We start from the raw sequence: 19,124 nt of genomic DNA on the forward strand, positions 1-19,124 counted from the left end.
CCCCTAATAATTTCTATCATAAACAGCAAGGTTGGAGTCTGTCCGTGCAGCTGGTGATCGGGGGCAGGGGCATTCGTCAACGTACTCAGGAAAACGCCGCTGTAAGTTTTGTGATAGACTTTTGGGAGATTTGTCACATTTTATTTGATTTGTCATTTGTGTTTTTGCAGCCTGTGTTTTTAGCAGACTTCAAACAGATAAAGAGAGTACAATGCATACCTCAGCCTGATGGCAAGGCTCTCATCAATCTTGAAGTGGAGGGGGCCAAACAGGTAAGGAGCTGTCTTATTATACTTATACTTTTTATTTTCTGTGTACTATTTGCACTGTGTCATTTTTTCCCCTTCTTCAAAATTCGTATTTTTATCATCGTATTTTCAGCGTTTAACAATTAATGTGGCGAACATCCCCAGAGCAGAAAACATGATGGATCTCATTGACGGTTATTGTCGTTTGGAAAATGACAGTGATGTTTCAGTTATCTACAGGCCAAATAAGTCAGGTAAGTCATGTTAGCTGCATACAGTAACACAATAAATAGATTATCTTTAACTGCAATATACTCAATAATAATATGCAAACATCTGAAGCTCAGGAATACATAATATTGGTTCAGATTTGTCTCCATAGAAAATACCATATACATGGGTTCAGGTGATAAAAAATGTCTGCCAAGTTAAAATAAATAATAAATAATGTCCACTATTTTGAAGCCAATTTGGTCTTTTTTTAATCCTAGATACCAACGCACGCAGCTCCCTCCCTGAGATTCCCACAGGGTGAGTGGATTTAGCTTCAGGCTTTACAACTTACTGTGATTTGTGCTGCTTCTTCTCCTCCTTCATGGCAGAATCTCTGCTCCTGGGATTCTGTGGATGTAATATGAAATGAAAAGTTATTGATGAGAGCAGCTATTTTATTGAATGTGTCAACGCTCTTTGGAGCTGTAATTTGAAAATTTATAACCCGGGGCTTCTTTAACTCTGTCTCTCTCCTGAAGCAGCAGAGCTCTCAGCTCTATCAGGCAGAGCATGGGTAAGATGAACTAATAACATTTCACTGTCATATACTGTATACAATTATATCGCAAAATCAAACCTTTACATTTGTATTTGTAGACTCAGATATTTATTGTGAAATCCTCGATGAAAGGCCCAAATCAGGTTTGTCAAATCTACATGATTTAGTCCCTATGAGCCATTGCAGATAAATGACCAAAGGATCTTTTGCAGTTGTTAAATATGGGATTGATCGACATGACATTGTTCTCGGGCGGATCCTTGGGGAAGGGTTTTTTGGAGAAGTGTATGATGGAGTTTACAAAAAAGCTGTAAGTTTAGCTTAGTTAAAACTACATATTCAGCTTCAATTTATCCTCCAGTTAACATTTCTTTTCCTATTGAACAGAATGGAAACAGAATTAATGTTGCTGTGAAAACATGCAAAGACTGCTCACCGGACGTCATGGAGAAGTTTATGAGTGAAGCAGGTGTGTAGCTTAACAGCTATGAATTATAGTGTCTGTAACAGGTAATATTGACAACATGTGTGTAATTTGGCAGTGATTATGAAGACTCTGGACCATCCTCATATTGTGAAACTCATCGGTATCATCGAGGAAGACCCCGTGTGGATTGTCATGGAACTGTATCAACATGGAGAGGTCTGTGTTAGTAGTACTATATATATATATATATATATATATATATATATATATATATATATATATATATATATATATATATATATATATATATATATATATATATATTGTTGTAAAACAGTAAGGAATAATGTCTCTGTGCTTTGACAAGTGTCTGAAAGCATTATTGACATCCTGTGCAGCTTGGCCACTACCTAGCTCAGAACCAGAAGACGCTGACAGTTGTAACTCTGGTGCTGTTCAGCCTGCAGATCTGCAAAGCTCTGGTCTACCTCGAGGGGGTCAATATGGTGCACAGGTCAGAGCAAAAATAAAAACAAATCCATATAATCGTAAATTTTAAGATACAGGTTCCATGCATGAAATATATGTGGCTTTTGTAGCATTATGTTTGTGTTATTACAGTGTTTGACTGAATGTATTAATTTGATAGTTCATGACATCATGTCAACATCACATTTACTTAAGTAGCTTGTAGATAAATATATGATGCTTTCACATCTGTTTTCATGTTCATTAGAGATATTGCGGTTCGAAACATATTGGTGGCGAGTCCAGAGTGTGTGAAGCTTGGAGACTTTGGATTGTCACGATACATAGAGGATGAAGAATATTATAAAGGTAGAATTTTAGTACTAATTAAGATTTTTCTTAATAAATAAAATTTAATTTTTAACAAACTTTTATATTTAACAAACTTTTAACTGCAGCTTCTGTGACGCGGTTGCCAATAAAATGGATGGCTCCAGAATCGATCAACTTCAGGCGCTTCACCTCAGCCAGTGATGTGTGGATGTTTGGTGAGTTCTGGTTGTCAGGATCTTCTGTTTACCAGTGTCTTACATTCTTCAGGCTTTACTTCTATACAGTGCATACCTTGGATTGCTCATGATAAATGACTAAGACTTTGTCTAAGCACTTGTTTGTTTTGCTCCATAGCGGTATGTGTGTGGGAGATAATGAGTTATGGGCAGCAGCCCTTTTTCTGGCTAGAGAACAGGGATGTCATTAACCAGCTGGAGCAGGGCATCAGGCTGCCCAAGCCAGACAACTGTCCCCCTGCCCTGTACTCACTCATGACCCGCTGCTGGTCCTATGACCCCCGCGAGAGGCCCACCTTCACTGAGCTTGTGGTCAAGATCAGGTATCCACTTTGAATAAATCAGGAAATAGTGGATATTACAACTCTGACTTTTTGACTGGAGCAGTGTATTTTCACTTTTCTTCTCTAAAATCTAATATGAATCTGTCAGCGATGTCCACAAAATGGAGAAGGAGCAGGAAGTGGAGAGGGAGCGGGACAAAGCACGTTCCACGAAGTTTTTTGACACAAAGTTCAACTTTAATGAACCTCCTCCTAAGGTGAGTACCCCACTCATATTCTGTCACTGCTTTGGAAATCTATGCACCATTAAAAATGTGCACTTCAGCCCTCCAGAATAAAGCCAGGTCGGTTTGGAAACACTCTGAGCATTGGTCTGCACATCCAGGTACACTCACTGCTCAGATCTCCACTGTCACTGTAATGCATTCTATGTTCTCTAAGTAAAAGTTACAGATTATTGACCTGTTTTCCAGTTGAATGAGGCGCTGTGTGCCAGCTCTCCAGACCTGGCCAGCCCATGTGATTACCAGTCTCCTATTGACTCTAGAAACACTTTGGCACTGCCAGTCACGTCACCGCGGCGCCGCAGCATGGGGGTAAGAGCCCAGCGGGACCTTAAACTGCACCTGTGTGTGTCACTAACTGTTGTTTACTGGCCTCAGGAGGGAGAGTTTCTACGAATGGAGCCCAACAGCAGAGAAGACGTCCAGCGCCTGTGGCAGCGGGAACGGCTGCACATGCAGGACACTCTCCGCAGGCAGAAAGAGGAGATGGTGGAGGATAAAAAGTGGCTGCAGAAGGAAGAGAAACTCCTGGTGGGAAACAGAGCATCCTTAGGTTTTGTCAGCCCCCTGTCTGTGTCTCTGTACCCCCCTCCTGAGTTTGCTGCGGCCTTGGCTGCGACTCTAAATCCACAAGCATTTAACAGTCCAGCAGTCAGCTCCCGACGCCCCAATAGCTTTGTACTAACTGCTCCTTCCATAACAGTTCCAAAGAGAAGCTCCATGTGCGTTCTGTATAAAATGAACCTGCCTGTTTCTTTGCAGGACCCAATGGGACCAGAGGTAGTCGTTAACCCAGAGGTATGTGTCAATTCTACTCAATTACCCTCAAAATTATATTATTTCATTACTTTACTTTATCACTATGCTACTATAACTACAGTAGATTTCCCTATGGGCTATATTTAAAACACTAAAAAATGTAAAAACATTTTGTCCTTCTCATGATCTTTGCCTTTTTTGCCCATTTAGCCCCCAGACTTGGACAATGGTAAGCTGCAAATTAAAGCATGATCATTTACAGGACATGAACTGCTTTTTATATTGTCTATCTGACCCTCATCTAAATTCTTGTCCCTGCAGCTACACCAGAGAAGCCACCACGATTCACAGCCCAAGTAATTAATGATTTTATGTTTCATGGTTCTTAGAAGACATAGACAATATAAGTTGAATGTAAATGTCACCTTAAAATGGATTTCCTTAAATGGTAGCTTTTGTTATAGTTTTAAGGTGATGAAGCCACAGATAATTATGAAATCTTGATCTATTGATGAAAGTTAACATGAAATGAAATTATAATGTTTTACAGCCTGCGCCCACTGCTGAACTGGACCGCTCCAATGATAAAGTATACCACAATGTGATGGACTTGGTCAAAGTGGTGGTTCAGCTGAAAAATGACGTGACAGAGCTGCAGCCTGAACAATATATTAGCATCATTAAGGTACTATTTCCTGGTTTGTTTCAAGTTGATACTCGGCCTCCTATTATTTGTGTTTTGAGGGTGAGTGAATAGTAATAGAAGACGTGTTTCCTGATGAATGAACCTGATTAATTCTCATATTGATCTGTGTCTACAGTCTGTGGGGATGGCCTTGCGAGACTTGATTTGCAGCGTGGACGAGATCCTGCCCACATTACATGAATCTGTCAGGACTGAGGTACTGTTTATCACTAGCACCTTGTTAGCTCTCATCTTCTTATTTCCTGTTTTTCTATTGATTTTTCCTTTAGCTGCCAGGGTTAGAAGTGTAATAAAATACAAAATGGAAGGACATTGATTTGTTCATATAGCCTTTTCTGAATAAAAGCATGTTTAGGTATATACCATATACTCTGGTGTACTCTATGGGCAGATGAGACCGATATCCATCTTATTTAGGAGGTTGCTGTGGGTGCTGCCATTAATTGTACCCCTCCCTTCTGCCAATCTCAGCAGCAAATAATTTCTTTGTAGACTACAAAACATTTTCAAGCCACCCAGAGAAAGGATGCATTATTGACAAGTGGGTGCAAATGAACACAGTTTGCACAATACCTGTTTTTAGTATAATGTTTTAGTGGATGAGACATTCCAGGAATTCCCATTTAACTGGAAGAGTCAACCACAAAAGAGATGGTCAGTGTCAGAATAAGATGGATAGGATGTCATTTTACAACACTTAATAGAGAGTTGTTCAATAGGTTGGGCTTTCTGTCAAGTTGACATGAAAATCGCAATAGAAACTTTTATGGAAGAGTTACTGCCACTTGCTTGGCATCATGGATGTTATTACTTTGCCTGGAATGTCCCTAAGTTAGGTCAGATACTGCTAACAGTATGTATGGATGTTTTAAATGTATGTTTTAACAATAAACACATATGTAATTTAATAAATGCAAGATAGATATGTTTAATGTCATATTGTGAAATATTCCAGGCAAAACAATAACATCTCCATGGAAACAAGCAGGTGACAGCTTCTCCACCAGAAAAGTTACATAGTTCACCTTTCAGTGTGTCTGGCTCACTGTGTATTGTCCAAATTCTGACCATTGTTATTATCAACAGATCGAGGGCACCCAGAAGTTGCTGAACAATGACATGGCCGAGTTGATCAGTAAAATGCGACTGGCCCAGCAGAACGCCATCACGTCTTTAAAGGAGGAGTGTAAGAAGCAGATGCTGACTGCGGCGCACACTTTGGCTATGGACAGCAAGAACATGTTGGACGCAGTGGATCAAGCACGAGTGAGAGCAAACATAGCCAAACCTGCTGCCCCCTAGTGGACCCTAAATACATTAATAAAACAACTCATTACTGTTCTGAACTCAGTGCTGTTTATAGTGAATAATGTAATAATATATGTAAATGAGTATTATAAATGTGGGCATGTAAACAAGTGTACACTGGAAACTACACTCATCGGTATGCACTATGTAATGTTTCTACTGGAGGGTCTGCCACCTGTTTGTTTCTATGGAGATGGTATTGATTTCCCCAGAAAGCTCCACAGTATGGTCTATCTCCATTGAGACAAGCAGGTGACACAACCAGATTAAGTTACAGGTCAGATCTGTGGAGAGGCATTATTTTTCAAAGTAATATTTTTTTTAGCAATCAAAACACCTCCAGGCAAAGCATAAGATAACAATAACAGCTCCATGCAGACAAGCTGGTAGAGAACCCTCCATCAGAAAAGTTAGTAAAGTATACCTTTAAACTGACAAACATGTGTTGTATAAACTTCTGTCCTTCACGCTGGGTCAGTCATTTTCTTAATGCATCCTTTTTTTGCTGATGAATTCCTTTTGGTCGTAAAATGCCTCATGTCACGTAAAGCACACCTTAAACAAAACCCATAGGTGCAGACCCAAAGACCTATAATTCAATCAGATGCATGACTGCATGTCACTTCATGGACCCAATCCAAAATGTAATCGTTTTGTCCTTGGCCCTGCCCTTCTCCAAGACTGACTAAATGAAAGACTGAAAACACTGATAAAGGAAATAAATTGTTTTTTAATCTTCTGCCATTCACGTTTGTATTGAATACATTTATGTAAACATTTGGGTTGAAGATGGCAAGTATTTGTTTTTAAAACTGACACTCTTTAATTTCACTGCCAAACTTGAAAAAGTATTTTGTAATTATGTTGTCACTCTAAATAAAATATCCCATACAGTGGATGGGGGCAGTGCATAATGTAATATCTGTTTCTCTTTGTTTTTGATTAATTGACTGAATGATGAACGTATGGTAATGCACTCATTGCATGTAAATACTTCTGAAAGAGAATAAATCTACTTAAGTGGCAGAATAGCATTTACTACAGATTTACATCATTAAAAATATTTGATGGAAACAAGCTCTACACACATGCCAAGGTAGAGAAAATAAAATATAGATTTGAATTAACATCAGTTTTATACTTTAGCAGTTCCATCACTAGTAGTTCATGTTGGTGACTCTGACTCAGCCCGACTTGGACAATGGTGTCTTTCCCCAGGAGCCCACACAAGCTCCGCTCATGTCATTCACGACAGCATGACTATTTATGCACCAGTCTTCTCAAAGAAATATTACCTCTGTGGAAGTTTACTTGAAAATTTGGCCCAAGAAAACACACATCTATAGTCTTAAGTTTAAGTCCAGTGAGAATACTTCATCCTAGATCATGCCAGCGAGCCACGGGGGAAGGAAGAGGCCGATTGTTCCAAGCAGACACACGATAATGAACATCCACAAGAATATGCGGTCGATCACCATGGCGACATACTTCCAGTCTTCTTTGACCTGTAGGGGAAAATTATAACTACATTTAGTGTCCGTATAAGAAAAACAAATTAGAACTTTAACATTGTGTACATTAATGTTTAAACTGCCAGAAAATACTGTACTTTGCTAGTCTCTTTTTAATAGAATTGTATTGATGACATAAATAGAGAGACTTATTTTTAAAACTCAAGGCTACCTATAATTTTCACCTTTTTTTTTCTTATACTGCCACTTGACTACAACAACTATGATGAACATTTATACATACATATACAACTCCACGTAACAAAGTAATAATTAAAAAACATGAAAACGAACTAACTATGCAGTAACAAGATATTTTCAAGTGGTGAAGCAAGAACAGGAATGAGTGTATAACATTTCTCATCCACTAAAAGCATTGTCATTTTGCCTAATAGTTGTAAGTTACATAACAGTTCCTTAGTACTCACACTGAAGTCCGCATCCTCCGCTCTCAAGTGATCTGCGATGTAGTGCACACCCTCCAGGGCCCTGATGACACTTGGAGACAGCGTTAGAGTGGATTCTGAAGGGGCATTGTCCACTTTAGATCTCTGTGTCGTATTAACTCGAGTATTTACCACCTGTTTATTAACCCCTCCGGCTGTGTCCTGTCTTTTTGGTGTATTTGTCTGTTGTGTTGGTGGTGTTGACCCTATCGGCCTTGGTGAAGGTGGTCTAAAAGAGAAATACGATGTCAAAGTCCCCAACTCTAAATCTTCATAGGAGCTCCTCTCTTCTTTCGAATCATCCCTCAGCCAGTTTGCAGATGTGCTTAGACAATTGCCCGACTTGTACCCAGTTATCCTACATTGCTTCCTCTCTGCCGCTGCCTCCTGCTGGAGAAGTAGCAGCCTGCGCCTTCTGCCATCTGGAGCGGGCCTTCGCATGAACAGCCAGCGTGGGATCAGGTCCAAAAACACAGAGTGGACCCATCGGGGCATCTTGTGGGTGCTTGGGGAGCGATGATGCACGTTGAGTACAAATACGGTTATTACTATGGACAAGGTGACGAAAATCATAGTGAAAAGGAGGTACTCGCCTATAAGTGGTATGACTAAAGATGTGGAAGGGATTATTTCTGTGATAAGTAGCAGGAAAACAGTGAGAGACAGCAGGACTGATATGCAGAGGGTAATCTTTTCGCCACAATCTGATGGGAGATAGAAAACGAGCACTGTCAGACAGGATATCAAGAGGCATGGGATGATGAGGTTGATTGTGTAAAACAGTGGAAGCCTCCGGATGATAAAGAAATAGGTGATATCGGGGTAAATCTCATGGCAGCAGTCGTATTTCTTTGTATTGTATGTCCCAACAGCATTGATGATTGCCCATTCTCCACTCTCCCAGTAGTTGTTAAGGTCCACCGTGTTTTCAATCTTCTCCAGGTCGATCTTGGCTTTGTCATAGGTCCAGGAGCCAAACTTCATTTTACAGTTCTGCTGATCGAAAGGGAAGAACGTGACGTCGATACTGCAGGAGCTCTTGTAGATGGCAGGAGGAACCCAGCGCACTTTGCCCGTGTAGAAGAGATGAGCTTTGGTCATATGGGTCACTGCAAACTCCCCATCAGCACTGCAAATGAAAATACACAGGGATCAAGCTGGTGAGAAGGAAATTTCAAATATAACAATAGGCAATCGAAAAGGACTATTCCATACCCCCAAGAATGCATTGCATTCTAGCCTGCACAAAAAGTATGAATAGTTTATAACGTAATTATTTTTGTTTCTATTTTATACTTTCTTGTTGAAAAGCTCTGCCAGGGAATGGTGTGTGATAAAGCTGTCTGCAAAAAAATCACAATTATCATATGTAAATATGATGCCAGTACACCAAAATAACAAACTATGTTTTTTGGATTAGATAGCTCAGAAAACGGCAAATTTCCAAATTATGCCAAATGCTAAAATGCAAAAGCAACTGAGAATCAAATCTCGTATTATTTATAAAAATTAGATGCCTTAAAATATGGATAGTTGCTATCTTGTCCAGAAGATGGCACTATTACCACATGCTCTGCAAAACTACTATCGATATACTTATACATCAGTTCAATAACTTCAAATGTTTGGGTATTTCAATTCAAATGTAACCATGTTTTGGATATAATGCATTCGCTGACAAAGCGTTCTATATCTCACTTGTTGTAGAGGACTATGTCCGGGACCCAGATCAGCTCTGATGGCACTCTTATGGATGTCACATTGTCGTAGTCAGATGGTCTCCAGCGAAGTTTGTAGTCGTTCCACTCCTGAAATGTACACACAGGATTTATATAACACTATGAATATGAAGGATTATTATTATACTCCATAACTATTTAATACCTGTGGAACTTACCTGCTTAAGCCACACATTGGTGGTCATCATTTGGTTCTTTTCATCCTAATTGAAACAATATAAGCCATGTTGAGATTCTGGTAAATGTTTTTGTATAGACAACGAAAATAATATGTTTTAAGTGTTAATAGAACAATGTTTGATTTTACAATCTCTTTTTGTATCTATTATTAAGCAAAAACGAAAAAAGTGAACCCTCACCACATCGATAAGCTGAGCAATAGAAAGCCCAAATTTGACAATGACCACGTCTGAGATGTTTGGCACAGGCCTGGACCACTTGTTGTAACCAGCAAACAGTGTCTTGAAGAGTTCATCCTCAGCATGTGAGTGTGTCTTCTCATGACACAAAACTGTGGAAAGACAGAAAATGTAGTAAATTTTACTCAGCATTCATGGAAAACTGTGTGAGTAAAAAACATTGTTAAAATACTTAAACAGTATTGAAGTTGTCTGTGTAGAATCATGCCGTAGATGTGTACATATTCACCTTCTTCCACCGCTCTGTCTAAGCTTCTCTTTTACAAAGGCAGAAAATCAAAGCTGATATGACACTGTGGCTTAGGAGTGGCTGCGTTCTATAGACATCTTTGTATTCTCAAAAGCACTATTCTAAACATCTGAGCATTTCCTTTCTAATGTTTGATCGACTTTTCCACATCTTGGCAAATCTTTTGATCTTTTGAACACCTCTTTTCTCAGGCAGCGCCTGCTAAACTCTCTCAGGGTGAACAGGTGGATATCTGATATAGTTTTCTTTGTTTATCTATAGAGATTTCAGTTCAGTTTGATTAGCTCAAAGAGACATACTTATAATATGCAGCCCTGCTACTTATTATTCTAATAAAACAACACTGAAGTAACAGAAGCCCCTGGGGATCACCTCTCATCAGTTTAGTCAGAGCCAATTACACACATCATTAGCTGCCAGTGTTAAGTGGAGGTGAGCTAATTTTCAAACATGTAAAACTGTTTATTTTTGAACTGTCATTGCACATGTTAAATGTCATGTAAAAGACAATTAATTAATTTATTTTTAAAAGCACATAGCTGTTCTAACTTTGGTCACATTTTCCAAGACTAGTTGGCAGTGCTTAATGGGAAAATAATTATACAATATTATTACTACTTAACTTGATAAGCAGTGAGTGTTGGGCATTTATAGGCCTATGTCAATTAAATTTATATCTGAAGTACAAGCATCATTCTGTAATTAGAGGGCACAAAGAATACAGTAGGCAAACAATCAAGCCCTAGAAAAGATTTTGATGATGGTACTTTTTCTGTTAGAGAAAAGTTACAGTTTCCTTTTATCTTTTATTGTCCAACATCTGGCAAACACCCTGTAGTCCAAGGTGACCATAGCACTTGTGGGGGCACAATGACATGTGTTTATAGCCCCTAACAGTGAGACGGACCAGTGGAGGGTAAAAAGCTGTTGTATTGAGCCAACCTGAGGGGCAACATGCAAATCTGTTGAGGTGATTTATGGCCTATGCTTTCTAATTGCTTGCCTTGAAGGTCTTTAACAAGTAATGGCTGGACCAGTGTGCAAAGTCCCAGTGCAACAAACATATTGAGTCGGATAACACCTGTGGCACCTGTTTGTCACCAAAACAAATTAGCCCAAGTCCAGCACCTGCTATAGCCTATGAATATACAAGTTTCTCACAAAGTATTCTCTGCTCATCTACACACATCATGGGCTAATATGATTGGGGCAAACAGGTCTACACGAGGGACAGCGACACTGCGTTCATCTGCCCGTGCATCTGTGAAGGAGCAGATGTGATGCTTGACAAAGGGCTGTTGGACGCCATAGATCAAAGTCTGCTGCCAGACGAGACTCGAGATGAGATGACACCTCCAGCGTCCCGCGCACGCCGCTCTGGGCAGCTGGAAGTAAGCCAAATGCTTTGGCAAGGTGCGTAAAACACTGAGCAGTTTAGGTGATCAGTCAACAGTTGTCCAGACCAGAGGCTCATTTCTAAATTAGTCAGGTAAGGTATTTCAAGAAGCGTTCACGTCACTAAATAAAACTGCGTTCCAAAACAAAAGATAACAGAAAACCCTAAAATGTTGACTATTTATGAAAAACTAAATGTGTCAGTTAACCAACAGGTTTTTGACTTGTGGCTTTCCAACTCAATCTTTTACCAAAAGAAAACGTTTAACTTATATGACCAACTTTTTACGTTGAACATACCACTCTCCATGGAGCGGCATCAAATGTGGCCACAAAGTACACTTGTTGTGGCGCGTAAAGTCCACAGAGGAAGCGGAGAGCATCCCGGGATGTGTTTGATCAGAAGGCACGGTAACTGCTCCCAAGTTTTTCTTAGGCAAAATTTAGAAAATATTTGGTTTTACAATCAACGTGCTATGCAAAGCTTGTTTGAAAATTCGTCAAGTAAACTAACAGTGCAACTTACCTGTGAGAGAAAACAAAAGGAGAAGTGTTGCCCTCGTTGGGGACATTTGCACGATTCTCATTTTGCAAAAGAAATCCAACTCCATCGGAGATGACAAAAAGCGGATCGTCCAATGTCAAAGCGTTATCTTGAATCTGAAGAGAGGCGCGAGTCATCTTCATAGTTGGGATGCATGGCAGAGCTACTTTGTTTTCAGCGCCGGTCGCTCCTTAATTTTTGTGTAAATCAGTCCGCTGTGAAAACTTCCAGTAAAAACTTCACCGGCAAGTGCAGTTTGAGCGTCTTCTTCCAACCTCGCAGTCCACCGGTCAGAGCGGAATAGAGAATCCAAATGGTACATTTACTCTGCTGTGGTACATGGCACCCTTTGCCCTAAGATTACTATAGGGACAAAACCAAAGATCCTATTGATACTGGTTAAAATGTTGTAAACCGCTGAATGCATGTTAAGCTTTATGCATGGTGCCAAAATACGCATGCCAAAAAACAAAACAAAAACGGTTCTAAATAATTACATTTTATAGGAGCGTGACTGGTCCACATGGCAGTGGCATACTGTCTGTTAGATTTCTGTCTTTCATCTGCTACCTATAGCAGCCAGTACCCATCTCTCTCCCCCTGCCCCCTCCCTTTCTTCCTCCCTCTCTCTCGCTCAGGCTCTTGCTCACCCAAAAGCATTCGCACAAAACACTCACTCATGCCTTTAGCCTGTCACCTAGGTGTTATCAAGTAAAGACGTGTCCCAAAATAACAGGTTATATTAAGCAAAACAAGATCATTTAAATTAGATTCTGACTCCTGAAAAGGAGTTCTATATATGGCTGTAGAGATTTTGAAAAAGGAAACTAATGCAAGTGTAAAATTGCAGTACATTTAACTAGTTTTACATAATAAAGTTGTTTTTTGCTGTATGTTCTGACCATGTAACAAGTACAGGGTCACTGCACACTACATGGGCTGAGTAACACTTCACTTATATAATTGGCTACAGCTTCTTATACTCCACAATATTCATATTTTGTCATGGGCATTGTTCTTCAGAGCTGGGCCAAATGCCTGGAGGAAAATTGTCCCTTTTACCCATGCCACAATCACAGATGAGAGGGCGGCTTACTCCATCCTCACCCTGGAACCAGATGGCTGATCCATAGCTTCGTCTGCACAAGTCTAACAAAGTCATTACAGTCAGTCTCTCAAGACCAATCTGCTATGATCCATAAACACTGGGCTTGGCGTAAACCTGCACCCCTTACCGCTGCACGGTCTGACCCAACCAATTTCCAGGAAGACTAGATGGAAAATGCACTTCAGCATTACAAGGTTACATACACAACGAAAGGACAGAAATGTTTTTACAATAAACACAAAGAAAAGAACAAAGCTGTGAAACCTTAAAACAAAAATAAAAATGTAGTGCTTGTCTTGGGATTGAACCTGCTTGGCAAAATGTTCCAGTTTATTCTAAAGTTTGATCTTGGGAGTGTTCTTATTGATGCGTGTTGACAGAATGTTTCAGCTTCCTGGTGAATGCAGCGTGCAGAGCCTGGGCAGAGCTCTCCAGACGACTGGCGATGTCGGCTGCTGCAGAAAGCATGTCTTCAAAGGCCAAGGACTCCTCTCTGACTCTGAGAACCAGCACAAAAGAAGAGCAGAGTGCAAGTGGGTAAAAGAGGTGGAAATCAAACATATTAACAGGTCTACTGCAGTGAAAAGTCAAGGGAGTGTTATGGGATAGAACATCTGTGAAAACATGTGCTGAGGTGAAGAAAGTAAAATTTTATTTACAAAAAGGAATGTACTCAGACTTTTAATGAAATCCTGATGTTTGGATCAAGTATTGGTTAGATAATGGATTAGTAAATATCATTTTCACTGACAGTTCATCACAAATCACGAAACAACAGAAAATGTGTATATGTAATTTGCAAAATGTATGAGATTTTTTTCCCTTTACCATAACAAGTCTTCTGCAGCAATTTGTAATTAATTGTATACAAAATCTATTAAATTATGAAGGTCGCAATGCTTGTTTAATGGAAAAAGGCATAATTTTGCTGTGACAAGTCTGAAATTGAAAAAGAAAAATGAAAGAAGACGTCTTCATAATCCTTTGATGATTAATTATTCAATCATTAAAGTTGCAGAAGGTAAAAAAAACAACAGAACTTTTCTTTTGAGGTTTTTTTTTTTTACTTCTGATTTTGCATGTAACTTGAGGCGTGCCCTGGAAGTACCATCTCTGTTACCGCGGAAACTGTCCATCAAACTGATAGGATCGTACTCACTTCTGCATCCCTGAAAGAGCTCCGAGTGCCTCCCCCTCCAGCTGCTTCTTCAGATCCTCCTCAGCTTTCTCTACTGTCTCATGGCAGCTTTTGTGCTCTCCTTGAATGCTAATGATATTTTCCTTAATAATATCTTCATAACTGTGTTGGCCAAGCTCCGCCCCCACATACTGAACCAGATTGTCCATTACTGCTCTGTTTCCATGTTGAATGGCTTGCAGGTATGCCATTTCCTCTTGGTATGCTTTAAGTCTTGCAGAAGTTTTGGTGCTAAAGTACACAGAGCACTTATCTGGTTGGGGTTTGTACAGGAGGGTGGGGGCAGGAGATGGGGGCTGATTTAGGGTGACTGATTTTGGGTTAACTGTTGTCCTTGCAGGCTCATCCCCAACAGAGTGGGACGTGTCATTGGTGACCATCAGTGGAGCGTCCATGTAAAGTCCGGACCCCCATTCCCCGTCTCCACTTTGGCACAGTGCTGGAGAGACAAGACTCACCCACACAGCAAAGAAAGACCACCACCACCAGCCCTGCATCATCATCTGAAATGAACAGAGTGAGTAAATATGAAACATTTGAGACATGTATTAACAAAACATTATGAGATTTTAATGATTCAACAACATTGGACACTAATAGCTTTTACTTTATAGGTAATGAATATGACCTTGAGAGTTTAAAAGTGTACTGTGTAACTTTCCGGGTGGAGGGTCCATCACCATGGAGATGCTGTTGCCTTGCCTGGAATTTTTCACAGTATGATATTAAACGCATCTATTGCCATGAACACAAGCACCATGCCAATTTACAGGTCTAATTTGTGGAGAGGCTATTTACAGAATACATATTTTTTCAAGGTATTGTTTTATTGTAAACAAAACAAAACAAAACAAAAAAACATAATTAAATAATAAGCAACTTTAATCTCATACTGTGGTACATTCCAAGGAAAGTCCAAACCCAAAAGATACTACACAGGTCTCCAGGAAGACCAGTTGATAGCTAAGGTCAATAAAAAATACAGTCCATCAGTGAACCTGCCCAGGGACCACAGTTGGAAATAAGCACTTGGTGCTACAACCTGGTAGAATGCATCTCTCCTGTTAAGGTTAATATAATTGTGCACTGTCCCTGTCTCAATAAAATAAATAAATAATTTTAAAAAAAGCAATCTCTCCAGCATATCTCTGTGAACACAACTAGGTACTGGACTTGTACCAGAAAAGTTACATAGTGCACCTTTAAACCTATACAGGGTTAAAGATGCACTATGTACAGGTACATCCACCTCACTCACTCAGAGCTTTACAGAGGCTGACCAGTAGGAGGTTGGGTGGCATTAAACAGAAAAATATTGACTCACAATAAATTGAATAGGATTGAATTTAAGTAAATATAAGTCGATCACTTCAACTTAACTGGGTCAGGTCACAATCTCATTTTATAGCGACCCCTCCCACTAAATTCCTTATTTGACCTTTAACCCCCTGTTATTACTGCCTACGAAGCATAAAATTGTAGAGAAAACCTTTTCCATATAAAAGTCAAGTAACAGGTGACCCTGCAGCTTGAATTTTGCAGTACAGATGCAGCCACTTTTACCTACTACAGAAGGAGAGTGGTCTGAAAAGCTGTCCAAAATTAGCAAATTAGGACATATTTTGTTTAAAGATGCACTATATAACTTTTCTCCTCTGTACCTTGTTGTGTCCTTGGAGATATGCTTTCCCTGGAATGTACCACAGTATGGCATTAAACTTGCTTATTATTTAATCATAGGTGTTTTTACAACAAAACAATACCTTGAAAAATATTTATTCGACTGTAATCTCCACAAATCGGACCTGTAAATTGTCTTTGTGCTTGTTTTCATGGAAATAGATAAGTTTAACATCATACTGTGAAGAATTCCAGATGAAACAACAACATCTCCATGGTGGTGGACCCTTCATGCAGAAAGTTAAGCAGTGACTTTCAAAAACAGCAAATTATCATTAACTTTACTCAATCAATCTTAAAATCCTATCCAAATTTCCAACATGATGGCATATATATCTGCTCTTTTAACTAATAACATTCGCCATAATATTACACTACTGGAAAAAGTAACGGCATTTTACACTTTCAAGTTTGGGCCTATTTCAGGAAATGATGCAATGCTGAGACTGTTAACTTGGAGGTTTTGCTTTATAGTCTGTGTTTCTGTAAAACTTAGGATTCTACTTAACAACATGCGGTGTGATTTTTCATTGTTTTTTAGCGTTTTTAGGAGCCTGACTTACACATTTAGTCAAACAACAGCTGTATCGTATATTCCACTTCCAGTCAGCGGAAATATGGAAATACATTTGAGGCGAGGACTGGGCTTGTTAGACTGAAGAATGACAGCACTCTCTCCACTTCAGAGCCATTTGGTTTCTGCTCCAGTCTGCTTTTTTCATTTAGTCTGTCATACACAAAATACTTCAGTGACTTGCACCAGAAATGGCCCATGCCTTCCGGCTAGTAAAAAGGCAATAAAATAGTGTTTATTTTGAGGTGGCATGTTAAGCATCTAAGAACTATCAACAAGCAGCCTCAAGTACCCCAGCTAATTTCTGGTATCTGTCGAAGTAGAAGAAACAGAAATACAATATCAACAGTTGAGTAATCTTATTGTTGGGTTTTAGATTTCTGATCTCTGGTTTGGACACCATTTTGAGGACATTTGACAACTATAATAGATGGAATAGCAACACTGTAAATGATTTAAATTTTACATGATTTGGGATTTTTTATTTGATTTTAATTTCACTTTGTGTACTTTGAGTATCTCTGTGGGTACAATATATCAGGCAGCCTTATGTCTTTTTGAAAAGGTTAATGTTACTATTGCTATTATAACCATAAAATATACTGACATTCATATAAATGCATAAATTAAAAACAAAATTACATACAGTGATGGCAGTTTGCTGAGTCCTTGCCAAGGTCACTTATAAATGGGGTGGTTATTTGAGCGGAGGCTGTTAACTACAAGCACATGCACAAGTCTTTATCTGGGCTACTCTGCTGCAGTTTCCTTTGTCTTTGGAAATTATCAGCGAAATTTCCATGCGGCGTTCCACGGTTTAGTTAAAACAGTGTGTGCTGGGGCCTCTCTGACTTTATGGGGAAGGCTGTTGTCATTGTGAAGTTGCTTTTACTGGCTCTGACTCTAGGCTTTAAATAGAGAGGAGGATACTTGCAGAAAAGTGAGCAGTTGGCTACGACAAGCTCATAAAACTGTTTTAGTTAAGTTTGTGACTAGAGAATATACTCTGTTTTGTAAATAAAATATACAGGGAGAAATAATGAGTTGAGTATAGTAAGATCACATTTGAAAAAAAAAAAGTTTGTGGCAGTTTTATTCTTCTTTCTCACTTAATTTTTGTGCTAAAAAGGCAAAACGCAGGATTGTTTGTACTTGCCATTGAAGTACTCAAGGAATCCTATATTTGTTTTACATGCATTAGAAATACTTCACAAATACAGCTGAATATGTATTGTTTATTACATTGTACAAAAGAACTATTAAGAGTCTGCAAACATGCTGCTTTCTCTCATCTAATTAGTCAAATTACACAATGTCACCAATTAAAAAAGATAAACAACCCGCCTTACAGTTACAGCTGCAGAAATTTAAACTCACCCTTTGTTTTGTCCCAGTCCAAAAGTTGCGGTGTTATTATTATTATTATTATTATTATAAAAATCTTAGTCCATTTCCGTCCTCATATCAGTGAAAACGCTATCACTTGGGCCCACACTGTGTTTTTGGTTCTGGTCTGTGGCCCCTGTCTGGAGGGCTCAAACTGAATGAGCTCTTTCTTTGCAGTGGAAAGAGGGGCAGGCAGGAGGTGGGCCAGGGGGACGGGGGGAGTAATCACATTCACATCTGTGGGCTGTGGTGGGACACTGGGGCTAAAGGGGTGGACTGCGGCGGGACAGTTAGGTTTTATGACCAAGTTCAATATGTATTTTATTATACTGTATGAATAACACAGTGCTGATGTTTAAAGAAACTAATGGAAACTGGAGATTTGGCATCTTAATGTTTATACTATGTACTTACTCAAAGCAAGCATTTTGAGCATTTAATCAAATTTCACACTGAAATACATTAGTTGTCATTAATTAAATATCAATCCGTTTTCTGTTGGTGAATAAGTATTTTTCATGAAAATCGAACATTTCAATTCATGTCGAAGTCATGACTGTCATAAGTAATAATAGTTTTGTTTCACAGCACAGGTAACTCCCACAGAGCTCATACAATTCAAATATAATTCAGTGCTTAAGGGCAGAGTGCTGTGACTGGGGCTGATGGCGGTTAATAATCCACATCAGTTACACTTTACATGATGGATGAGAGAAACACTGTGTGATGTTTCACTACAGGCGTCATCAGAAATGGCTGTAAAAACTTTTCTTGACTCCCCAAATTCAGATGTGAGTTACTGACAGGAGGAATAGATGATCAGGGACATGCATGGTCCATTTGTATCAAAGTTACGTACACTTGTGGCAGCAGGGACATTTGTCCTCTGCATTTGACCCAACCTTCATTGTCGCTGGGACGCCCTGTCAGGAGGGCCCCCCAGTGCTGTACCCGGGGACCCGTCCCCAGATCTGGAGCTTGCTTGGTCAGGAATATCTCACTGGAGGATTTTTATGAGGATAAAAGAAAGTAAAAAATATCATAGGGGG

General features: G+C 39.4%; 3 protein-coding genes across 6 annotated transcripts in view; 1 reads left to right on the top strand and 2 right to left on the bottom strand.

Moving 5' to 3' along the window:
- Nucleotides 1–6,744, top strand: part of ptk2bb (protein tyrosine kinase 2 beta, b) — a 43,782-nt gene extending 37,038 nt beyond the window's left edge. For 3 of the 4 annotated variants that reach the window (XM_055149110.1, XM_055149109.1, XM_055149111.1), the window contains 23 exons: nt 27–101; nt 171–272; nt 382–502; nt 740–779; nt 1,001–1,035; nt 1,119–1,163; nt 1,233–1,330; nt 1,408–1,489; nt 1,563–1,663; nt 1,846–1,961; nt 2,184–2,284; nt 2,374–2,463; nt 2,603–2,807; nt 2,917–3,025; nt 3,094–3,153; nt 3,242–3,364; nt 3,431–3,583; nt 3,815–3,850; nt 4,022–4,040; nt 4,133–4,167; nt 4,362–4,496; nt 4,633–4,713; nt 5,604–6,744. In XM_055149110.1, coding sequence (XP_055005085.1) covers nt 27–101; nt 171–272; nt 382–502; nt 740–779; nt 1,001–1,035; nt 1,119–1,163; nt 1,233–1,330; nt 1,408–1,489; nt 1,563–1,663; nt 1,846–1,961; nt 2,184–2,284; nt 2,374–2,463; nt 2,603–2,807; nt 2,917–3,025; nt 3,094–3,153; nt 3,242–3,364; nt 3,431–3,583; nt 3,815–3,850; nt 4,022–4,040; nt 4,133–4,167; nt 4,362–4,496; nt 4,633–4,713; nt 5,604–5,819 — 2,178 coding nt within the window. In that variant the 3' untranslated portion in view covers nt 5,820–6,744. The remainder of the gene's footprint in view (nt 1–26; nt 102–170; nt 273–381; nt 503–739; nt 780–1,000; nt 1,036–1,118; nt 1,164–1,232; nt 1,331–1,407; nt 1,490–1,562; nt 1,664–1,845; nt 1,962–2,183; nt 2,285–2,373; nt 2,464–2,602; nt 2,808–2,916; nt 3,026–3,093; nt 3,154–3,241; nt 3,365–3,430; nt 3,584–3,814; nt 3,851–4,021; nt 4,041–4,132; nt 4,168–4,361; nt 4,497–4,632; nt 4,714–5,603) is intronic. The other variant, XM_055149112.1, reaches the window with a different exon arrangement.
- A 460-nt stretch (nt 6,745–7,204) lies between these two features.
- chrna2b (cholinergic receptor, nicotinic, alpha 2b (neuronal)) lies at nt 7,205–12,266 on the bottom strand. The gene is made up of 6 exons (XM_020936140.2): nt 12,218–12,266; nt 9,881–10,005; nt 9,680–9,724; nt 9,481–9,590; nt 7,765–8,911; nt 7,205–7,330 (listed from the first exon to the last, which is right to left on the bottom strand). The coding sequence occupies exons 1-6, from the start codon at nt 12,264–12,266 to the stop codon at nt 7,205–7,207; spliced, it is 1,602 nt and encodes a 533-aa protein (XP_020791799.2).
- A 1,325-nt stretch (nt 12,267–13,591) lies between these two features.
- On the bottom strand, nt 13,592–18,139 carry si:ch211-142k18.1 (uncharacterized). Its single transcript, XM_020921377.2, has 3 exons — nt 18,067–18,139; nt 14,397–14,938; nt 13,592–13,736 (listed from the first exon to the last, which is right to left on the bottom strand). Exons 2-3 carry the CDS (start codon nt 14,936–14,938, stop codon nt 13,598–13,600), a joined length of 681 nt encoding a protein of 226 aa, XP_020777036.2. The 5' UTR covers nt 18,067–18,139; the 3' UTR covers nt 13,592–13,597.
- Between the last annotated feature and the right edge of the window lie 985 nt (nt 18,140–19,124).

Source organism: Boleophthalmus pectinirostris, unplaced genomic scaffold (genome assembly GCF_026225935.1).
Source record: "Boleophthalmus pectinirostris isolate CB_2022bp ecotype Guang Dong unplaced genomic scaffold, ASM2622593v1 HiC_scaffold_13, whole genome shotgun sequence".
NCBI lineage: Eukaryota > Metazoa > Chordata > Actinopteri > Gobiiformes > Gobiidae > Boleophthalmus > Boleophthalmus pectinirostris.